At 44.0% G+C, this 10907-nt stretch overlaps 1 protein-coding gene across 1 annotated transcript in view; it reads left to right on the forward strand.

Moving 5' to 3' along the window:
• The first annotated feature begins 8598 nt into the window (after positions 1-8598).
• Positions 8599-10907, forward strand: part of LOC111980294 (anion exchange protein 3-like) — a 78435-nt gene continuing 76126 nt past the window's right edge. Inside the window, 1 exon segment of the mRNA XM_024011017.2 lies at positions 8599-9028. Coding sequence (XP_023866785.2) covers positions 8975-9028 — 54 coding nt within the window. The 5' untranslated portion in view covers positions 8599-8974.

Genomic DNA, 10907 nt, shown 5'->3' on the forward strand with positions numbered 1-10907 from the left:
AGCATCATCGCGATTGCTGCGCAATTTGACTGCAAGCCTTTCCTCCCGTTTCCAACTGGACAGCTCTCCAAACGCACAGGTAAGCGTTCAAATCCGAAACGTTCAGACCAAGACCATATGAAAAATACATACAATGTTGCTATGCTATTCGGAAAGAACAATACAGACCACTAGCCATCGTCTTGACTCAAGGAAATTGGTAGGAGGAGTCGCTGCTTCTCCTAAGCACCCAGAACTACGTTTATCCAGTCATCAAAGTAGCCTATTTACGGTTAATATTAACCTGAAATAAAGGACTTGATGATGACATGCAGCATTCAAATGCAACCTTGTAAATTAACATCTAAGGGTCCACGCATGTTATCCATAGGCTACAGACGGATGATAGCGCTGTGTATCGCAAAATGCTCACTGTATCGATGCAGGGTTGCTACGGAGGCGGTTTGGCGCTGCATTTGACGGCTTTATATTTGTGTCATTAGTTTAATGGTGCTTTTCTGCCACCTTTTAAGGTAAACCGTTATGACAATTACTTAGGCCACTAAATCAACATGCAGATAAGAATGCTCATTTGCATAGAACAAAGGACTGTGAATTGTTGAATGAAAGCGCATCCCATCACGTTATTATTGGGCGAAATCGGAAATGATATGAAAATAGTTTAATCGTATTACTAATATTCTTAATAATATTTCAGTCAATACAAAACGCGTGAATTATTCCCCCGATTTCCATCTGTTCAAGCCATGCAGCCTTCGCTATTCTGTTTTATGGCCCATGCCATGAACTTGATGGTAGGACAGCGGAGGAAAAATTGACATCAGGTGCATGACTTCATTCCACAAGCCTATTGGTTCTGCAGAATGGGAGGTGAGCAGTGTTCTTTTGTTGAAAACCACATGGCCTCGGTATTATGAGTTTTCAATTTCAATATAGTAGGTTTATCAATTAACATACATGCAGTTGAACAGCATCACAATTATACCCATAGGAGTCGTTAGGGTTTGCCCGGGGTAGGCTGTCATTGTAAATAAGAAAATGGTTCTTAACTGACTTGGCTAGTTAAAGAAAGGTAAAATAAATAAATACAAGTATACTGTATTTAGGCAATAAGGACATCTACTGTACAGTAGCCTAAGAGATACAGTACCAGTCAAAAGTTTGGACACACCTATTCATTCAAAGTGTTTTTCTTTAGTTTTACTATTTTCTACATTGTAGAATAATAGTGAAGACATCAAAACTATGAAATAACACATATGGAATCATGTAGTAAACAAAAAAGTGTTAAGTCAAAAATATATTTTAGATTCTTCAAAGTTGCCACCCTTTGCCTTGATGACGGCTTTGCACACTCTTGGCATTCTCTCAACCAGCTTAATGAGGAATGATTTTCCAACAGTCTTGAAGGAGTTCCCACATATGCAGAGTACTTGTTGGCTACTTTTCCTTCACTCTGCGGTTCAACTCATCCCAAACCATCTCAATTGGGTTGAGGTCGGTTGATTGTGGAGGCCAGGTCATCTGATGCAGCACTCCATTACTTTCCTTCTTGTTCAAATAGCCCTTACACAGCCTGGAGGTGTGTTGGGTCATTGTCCTGTTGAAAAACAAATGATAGTCCCAATAAGCGCAAACCAATTGGGATGGCGTATCGCTGCAGAATGCTGTGGTAGCCATGCTGGTTAACTGTGTCTTGAATTCTAAATAAGTCACAATAAGCTCACATATTTGTCTGTATCAGAGTCTTTAGTTTCAACCAGCTAAGCCTATATATTGAGGAAAGCAGCATTTTGTAATTCCTGGCTTGCTGGCCTTTTGCACAGCCTAGATCACATGCATCATCTCTGTAACAGAGTCAATGATTTCAAATGGCTGTGAGACTGCTCAGGTAGTTGAACCAAAATGCTTTTTTTGGAATGTTCTACCTAATTAAACGGATCCAGGTCTTCTCCACCATAACACTGTCTGTCTGAGGCCGTTTTTCTATCATGTGAACCATCCTAGTGTTTCTGCAGCAGCCCACTAGTCTCTAAACATAGATACATACATCAGCAGATAGGACGGCTAATAGCTTTTCTAGAGTGGGACGATATCGCCTCAAGTGAGCTGTGTTCTCGGCTTGCCTACCATTGAAGTGCCCATTGAATGACAGAGTGTTCTCGGCTTGACCAACCATTGAAGTGCCCATTGAATGACAGATCAGCATTCTCAGCTGAAGGTCTGGCAACGTTTTTGTCAGGCTTACTTTGTATTAGCCTGGATACTTACTTACAGTGGCCATTATCACAATGTAATGACAACTTTTAGACTTTTTAACCGGGACCTGCATTTCAGAGTGGGAAAACTGATCTAGGAATAGTTTTGTATTTTAGATCATAATGTATAAGATTTCATAGACGTGGGGGACCTGGGCTCGTATTCCTAAAGCATCTCAGAGTGAGTCCAGTATTTTTCAAGTGTCCATATTATCTTATTCAGCCATCCAGGAAGTACATGCCAGGCGGTCTGAGAAAGGCCCGAAAAATTGCCAAAGACTCCAGCCACCCGAGACATGGACTGTTCTCCCTGCTCTTGTCCAGTAGGCGGTACCAGTGCAACAATATCAAGGCTCAGACAAACAGACTCTTATCCCCTGGTCATAAGACTGTTAAATGGCTAACAACTACTGTATGCTCTCCCTCTCCCACAGCCTATCCACACGGACTCTATGCCCATCCACAGGTCTCTACCCACTCAGACACAACTTACATTGCTGCTAAAGTGATTATTGATCAGATACATTACTCCATTACACTGCTGTCCATAGATTTTTTTTGTATACTCAGTGTATAGTATTATCATTCGTACCATTGCATTGTTGGGAAAGAGCTCTCCTGGTAAGAATTTCACTATACTGTTTTACACCTGTGTACATGAAGAACAAACTTTTAAACTTGAAATGTATTCATTATTATCAATCAATCAAATGTATTTATATAACCCTTCTTACATCAGCTGATGTCACAAAGTGCTGTTCAGAAACCCAGCCTAAAACCCCAAACAGCAAGCAATGCAGGTGTAGAAGCATGGTGGCTAAGAAAAACTCTAGAAAGGCCAGAACCTAGGAAGAAACCTAGAGAGGAACCAAGCTCTGAGGGGTGGCCAGTCCTCTTCTGGCTGTGTCGGGTGGAGTTTATAACAGAACATGGCCAAGATGTTCAAATGTTCACAGATTACCAGCAGGGTCAGATAATAATAATCACAGTGGTTGTAGGGTGCAACAGGTTAGCACCTCAGGAATAAATGTCAGTTGGCTTTTCATAGCCAATCATTCAGAGTATCTCTATCACACCTGCTGTCTCTAGAGAGTTGAAAACAGCAGGTCTGGGACAAGGTAGCACGTCCGGTGAACAGGTCAGTGTTCCGTAGCCGCAGGCAGAACAGTTGAAACTGGAGCAGCAGCATGTCCAGGTGGACTGGGGACAGCAAGGAGTCATCAGGCCAGGTAGTCCTGAGGCATGGTCCTAGGGCTCAGATCCGACTAGAGAGAGAATTAGAGATAGCATACTTAAATTCACATAGGACACTGAATAAGACAGGAGAAATACTCCAGTCTTAACAGACTGACCTTCGTCCCCCGACTCATAAACTATTGCAGCATAAATACTGGAGGCTGAGACAGGAGGGGTCGGGAGACACTGTAGCACCGTCCGACGATACCCCCGGACAGGGCCAAACAGGCAGGATATAACCCCACCCACTTTGCCAAAGCACAGCCCACTCACCACTAGAGGAATATCTTCAACCACCAACTTACCATCCTGAGACAAGGCCGAGTATAGCCCACAAAGATCTCCACCACGGCACAAACCAAGGGGGGGGGGGGCGCCAACCCAGACAGGAAGATCACGTCAGTAACTCAACCCACTCAAGTGACGCACCCCTCCTAGGGACGGCATGAAAGAGCACCAGTAAGCCAGTGACTCAGCCCCTGTAATAGGGTTAGAGGCAGAGAATCCCAGTGGAGAGAGGGGAACCGGACAAGCAGAGACAGCAAGGGCGGTTCGTTGCTCCAGAGCCTTTCCGTTCACCTTCAGACTCCTGGGCCAGACTACACTCAATCATATGACCTACTGAAGAGATAAGTCTTCAGTAAAGACTTAAAGGTTGAGACCGAGTCTGCGTCTCTCACATGGGTAGGCAGACTATTCCATAAAAATGGAGATCTATAGGAGAAAGCCCTGCCTCCAGCTGTTTGCTTAGAAATTCTAGGGACAATTAGGAGGCTTGCGTCTTGTGACCGTAGCGTACGGGTAGGTATGTACGGCAGGACCAACTCGGAAAGATAGGTAGGAGCAAGCCCATGTAACGCTTTATAGGTTATTCATTAGTGAATAAGAGTTCAATGTTCATACCAAGTTGCCATGCTATATGCTCATGCTATATTCTGGCTGGTATAGTCGAAATTCATCCTTCCGGCATGTAGATCGTCACCTTCACATTGAAATTTGATGCTAATTTCGTTAGGTTCTCTAAGGTTGGCTTAGTTCTGTAGGTGGTCTTTGTCCTTTCAACGTGGGGACCACAAGTCCACACGTCCTTGGAACCAGTTATTATCTGAGCCCTTTTAACGTAGGACCGTCGACCTTATGTCCTCGGAAAAGAAAGTTACATTTTCGTCAAGGTGTTTATATAGGATTGAGGGGAAAGGGCCGTGTTTCATAGTTAACAACCACTGTCTGTTCACATGGGCGTGGCCACTGAGTTGGCAGAGTTTACTCTATGACAAACCGTTCTCTCATTAAGAAGCTACATTTCATTTAATCTTTTCACAAATAGTTTCATATTTAAACATTTAAATTGCATAACAATACCATGTAAATCTGATAACTATAATGTGTAGACTTTCCTAGATACAGTTTATGTCGTCCTATCATCAGTAATCATGTCTCAGACGCCAACTGAACAGACATCATATTCATTAAGTCCCAACGCATATTTTCAACTGGTTGGATTACCGAAATATGGTTCCGTTTCCCATCTTTTGTTTGCACCAGAATCTCTATATTAACAAAGGGCTTTTTCAAGAGTCAACTCTATAGAGTAGAGAGAGAGAAACAGGGGGGAAGGTATTTATTGGGGTCATAAACCTCCCCCATCAAGCCAACGTAATGACAGATGGTAGGATGCCACTGGAAATGATCAGGAGTGGTGGAGTGTAGGGGGACTCGATTGGGATGATCAGGGGCAGATGTTTATTCTGACCACTATCCTGAGAAGACCTATTTCTTCAGTGCGTGTGTGTTTTTTTTTGCCAGGCAGCAGTCCTCTGCAACATCATACTCTCCCTGTCATTTTCCACTGGCTGAGGAAATGTTGCCCTTGGCTAGCCCCGAGCAGCTTAGGTTAACATTTGGCAGGGGTTCCCTGGCCCGCTGGTCAATTCCTGGGTCATGGTCAGTAGGCCAAAAAATGGAAGAAATGTTTTAAAGCTGAGTGAAACGGAAGAGGTACAATCAGAACATGTCCAATAAGAATGATTGTTTGTGTTGTGCATTTTTTTATTATTATTCTCCATGTTATGGCCTAGTAAACATTACCCATGTAGCCTACTGTATGAAGGGTCAGGGCACCAGGGTGACATGTGGGTCAATGACCTCACTGGGACAGAGTTACTGTCCTTGTCTGTCATGGTTTCACATCTCATGTAATTTCATATTTATTGCACTTGCATTTTACAGTCATTAAATTTCACGCTGTTACCTGTCTTGTTGTTGTTGTATGAAGTGTTGTATGAAGTGCTGTATGAAGTGTATGCTATTTGAATGTGGTGCACTAACTGAGATCAACATTGTTGTACTGTGTTATAATAACCCAGTCAGCATCACCTCTCAATTTCCTCATACATGCCCTCACTCAATTCTATCACACTTACCTCTCCTATTCTCTTTTTTGATGTAAAGTGTCTTTCAAATCCTCTAAGAGTTATACAGTTCACCAATGTTTAAGTTGTCTACTCTGCTCATTCTGTCAATGTTGCTCTAACTGAAATCAAATTATGTGCCAACTCCTTTAGGGTTAGGGTTTCAACTGGGGTTAGGGTTTCAACTGGGGTTAGGGTTTCAACTGGGGTTAGGGTTTCAACTGGGGTTAGGGTTTCAACTGGGGTTAGGGTTTCAACTGGAGTTAGGGTTTTCAAACTGGAGTTAGGGTTCAACTGGGTTAAGGGTTTTCAACTGGGGTTAAGGGTTAATTCAACTGGGGTTAAGCGGTTTCAACTTGGGGTTAAGGGTTCAACTGGGGTTGGGGTTTCAACTGGAGTAAGGGTTTCAACTGGAGTTAGGTTTCAACTGGGGTGGTTCAACTGGTTAAGGGTTTCAACTGGGGTTAAGGGTTTCAACTGAGGGTTAAGGGTTCAACTGGGGTTGGGGTTTCAAACTGGGGTTAAGGGTTTCAACTGGGGTTAAGGGTTTCAAACTGGGGTTAAGGGTTTCAACTGGGGTTAAGGGTTCAACGGTAGGTTTCAACTGGGGTTAGGGTTTCAACTGGGGTTAAGGGTTTCAACTGGAGTTAGGGTTTCAACTGGAGTTAGGGTTTCAACTGGGGTTAGGGTTTCAACTGGGGTTAAGGGTTTCAACTGGGGTTAAGGGTTTTCAACTGGGTTAAGGGTTTCAACTGGGTTAAGGGTTTCAACTGGGTTAAGGTTTCAACTGGGGTTAGGGTTTCAACTGGAGTTAGGTTTCAACTGGAGTTAGGGTTTCAAACTGGGGTTAAGGGTTTCAACTGGGTTAAGGGTTTCAACTGGGGTTAAGGGTTTCAACTGGAGTTTAGGGTTTCAACTGGAGTTAGGGTTTCAACTTGGGTTAAGGGTTTCAACTGGGTTAAGGGTTTCAACTGGGGTTAAGGTTCAAACTGGGGTTAGGTTCAACTGGGGTTAAGGGTTTCAACTGGGGGTTAAGGGTTTCAACTGGGGGTTAAGGGTTTCAACTGGGGTTAAGGGTTTCAACGGGTTTAAGGTTTCAACTGGGGTTGAGGTTTCAACTGGAGTTAAGGGTTTCAACTGGGGTTAGGGTTTCAACTGGGAGTTAGGGTTTCAACTGAGTTTAAGGGTTTCAACTGGAGTTAAGGGGGTTTCAACTGGGGTTAAGGGTTTCAAACTGGGGTTAGGGTTTTCAACTGGGTTAGGGGTTTCAACTGGGGTTAAGGGTTTCAACTGGTTAAGGGTTTCAACTGGGGTTGGGGTTTCAACTGGGGTTGGGGTTTCAACTGGAGTTAGGGTTTCAACTGGGGTTAGGGTTTCAACTGGGTTAGGGTTTCAAACTGGGGTTAGGGTTTTCAACTGGGGTTAAGGGTTTCAACTGGGGTTAAAGGGTTTCAACTGGGGTTAAGGGTTTCAACTGGGGTAAGGGTTTCAACTGGGTTAAGGGTTTCAACTGGGGTTAAGGGTTTCAACTGGGGTTAAGGGTTTCAACTGGGGTTAGGGTTTCAACTGGAGTTTAGGGTTTCAACTGGAGTTTAGGGTTTCAACTGGGGTTAAGGGTTTCAACTGGGGTTAAGGGTTTCAACTGGGGTTAAGGGTTTTCAACTGGGGTTTAAGGTTTCAACTGGGGTTAAGGGTTTCAACTGGGGTTAAGGGTTTCAACTGGAGTTAGGGTTTCAACTGGGGTTTAAGGGTTTCAACTAGGGGTTTAAGGGTTTCAACCTGGGGTGTTAAGGGTTTTCAACTGGGGTTAAGGGTTTCAAACTGGAGTTTAGGGTTTCAAACTGGAGTTAGGGTTTCACACTGGGGTTAAGCGGTTTCAACTGGGGTTAAGGGTTTCAACTGGGGTTAAGGGTTTCAACTGGGTTAAGGGTTTCAATGGGGGTTAAGGGTTTCAACTGGGGTTAAGGGTTTCAACTGGGGTTAAGGGTTTCAACTGGGGTTAAGGGGTTTTCAACTGGGGTTAAGGGTTTCAACTGGGGGGTTTAAAAGGGTTTCAACTGGGGTTAAGGGTTTCAACTGGGGTTAAGGGTTTCACCTGGGTTAAGGGCTTTTCAACTGGGGTTAAGGGTTTTCAACTTGGGGTTAAAGGGTTTCAACTGGGGTTAAGGGTTTCAACTGGGGTTAAGGGTTTCAACTGGGAGTTTAGGGTTTCCAACTGGAGGTTAGGTTTCAACTGGGGTTAAGGGGTTTCAACTGGGGTTAAGGGTTTCAACTGGGGTTAAGGGTTTCAACTGGGGTTAAGGGTTTCAACTGGGGTTAAGGGTTTCAACTGGGGTTAAGGGTTTCAACTGGAGTTAATGGTTTCAACTGGGGTTAAGGGTTTCAACTGGGGTTAAGGGTTTCAACTGGAGTTAGGGTTAGGTAAGGGGACTGAGGTCTCTTACCCACAAGTGGGGCAGGGTGCACGGGCACATAGGTTTGATAAACTTCTAGTAACACTTCTACAGGCTGTTAAGACTGTATGTGCGGGGGTCCCACAGCAAAGTCCAAACTACCAGAATCAACAAAAAGTGCTCTGCAGTGTTTGTAAAGGTTCACAGGTGGGTCCAAATGTTCAGGAGCTGTGGTTATAAAGCCCAATATAAGGCCTTGTTGGGAGAAGAGACCACCACAAGATCAAAACCTCTAAATATGTATACCCTTAAATAAATATATATTAAATGATACTAAATCAATATTGTAATTCATTAAGTTATATGTGCTAATATAGGCAAATCAAGAGTTATGGTTAGGGTTGCAGCTGGAGTTATGGTTGGGTTGTGTGAGTGTGTGTGTGTGTCAGTTGACCTAGTTCCAAGCTAAACAAGGTTCCCTCACCACCTACCTCTCACTTCTCTCTCTTGCCTACACAGGTTATGCCACCCCACAGGCTTCCTGGAACCCCCACTGTGAAAGAGAAGGGCTGATCCCCAGTCCTCAAGCTCTAGCTACTGTCCTCCCAAGTCCACCCACCCCTCTGCCCCCCACCCCCAACCACACCTAGCCTCCCCACTCCCAGACCCCGGCCCCATGGCTGCAGGAGGCCATGGCCCTGCCAAGGATGTGTTGATCAACCTGCATCAGGTAAGATTGATTTATTGATTATGTTGATTTTCTTTCAAGTGGAAATTTCTTCCGCATCTCTCAATAAAAGGAGTAAACATCCCTAATACCTGAAACATAGATACGAGTCAACTGGAATCTCAACAGGGAAACAGGCAGATGAGCTCACAGGTCAGCTATCCAATAGCACATACACCCAGCAGGGATGCAAACCAGTTGCTTTTTTGGCAACACGACATATCCCTCTAAACACAGCACTAGTTGTGTACTGAACAAGTTCTTACTCATCAGTCACAATTTCAATTGTTGCCTTTTTGTCTGAAGTCCAGCTTACCATAAAGTCATACCCGGAGCAGAGATTTGAAAAACATTTGGAAAAAGGCAACAGAATTCAGGTTGTGAAGTAGAATGACTTGAATATCCCTGATTAGACTGGGTTGCTACGGTGTCTCCTAAGCAACCACCAGTAGCGCATTTTCATGCCAAGCCATGTGAGATGCACTATGACATTTGCGACTACTCACTGAGGAGAAAGTGTGTGTGTGTACGGATAGATATACTGTAGGTATGCTGGCACTGCTGAATGTCTCTATGGGATTTTGTCCTGAAAGGCCAGTGGTAAATAGACATCAATGCCATGCATACAGTGAGCTACTGTATCAAGGATTTCCTTTAGCTTGCAAGTTCTTTAATCTCCCAACGTTTGTGACATTTCTACATGAAAGGAAAGCAGAACAAAATGACCTGTCAATGATTGACCTGATGTCTCCAATTCCTTTGGATGGAATGTAAACAAGATAATGAAGTCTGTATTTCTGCTTTGAGTATGAGGGACATTCAGTAGAGCATAGACTAGTCAGTCAACTGTAGTTGCTCCCAAGCTATTTCTAAATGAATCTTTTGTGACTGCAGCAAAATGTCAAAGTCACAGAAAAAACAGGCTAATGACTGGTTTGTAATAAGTAAAGGGGGTTTACAACTATGTCATAGAGAGAGAGTCCAATAGTTTGAAAAGCATGTTATCCTGTCCACTTTTGTTCAGATGTTGAAATCAAGTGGCCTACCTTATTACTCAGAATGAGAACGAGTTGCCATTCCTTATATCATTTGGCTAAAATTCTGCTAGCGGTAAGTCAATAAAATTTTATTTGTCACATGCGCCGAATACAACAGTTGTGTAGACCTTACAGTGAAATGCTTACTTACAGCCCTTAACCAACAGTGCAGTTTTAAGAAAATAACACAAAAAAATATTTAAAGGTAAGAGATAAGAGAACAATAATTCAGAACAGCAGTAAATAACAATTGCGTAGGCTATTACAGGGGTACTGTACAGAGTCAATGTGCGGGGCACCGTGTCTAGGTATTGAGGTAAATGTACATGTAGGTAGAGTTATTAAAGTGACTATGCATAGATAATACAGAGTAGCAGCAGCGATCCCAGAGGGGGCAATGCAAATAGTCTGGGTAGCCATTTGATTAACTGTTCACAATTCTTATGGCTTGGGAGTAGAAGCTATTTAGGAGCCTTCTGGACCTAGCCTTGGCATCCGGTACCGCTTTCTGTGCGTAGCAGAGAGAACAGTCTATGACTAGGGGGCCTTCCTCTGACACACCTGTAAGAGGTCCTGAATAGCAGGAAGCTTGGCCCGGTGATGTACTGGCGTACGCACTTCCTCTGTAGTGCCTTGCGGCCGGAGGCCGAGCAGTTGCCATACCAGGCAGTGATGCGGCGCCCCCCGTGTGAGGATCAGCGTGGCGGATGTGTTTGTTACCTACCCTTACCACTTGGGGGCGCCCGTCAGGAAGTCCAGGATCCAGTTGCAGAGGGAGGTGTTTAGTCCCAGTGTCCTTAGCTTCGTGACGAGCTTTGAGGGAACTTATGGTGTTGAATTCTGCT

The sequence above is a fragment of the Salvelinus sp. IW2-2015 genome, linkage group LG2 (assembly GCF_002910315.2).
Source record: "Salvelinus sp. IW2-2015 linkage group LG2, ASM291031v2, whole genome shotgun sequence".
Classification (NCBI taxonomy): Eukaryota; Metazoa; Chordata; class Actinopteri; order Salmoniformes; family Salmonidae; genus Salvelinus; species Salvelinus sp. IW2-2015.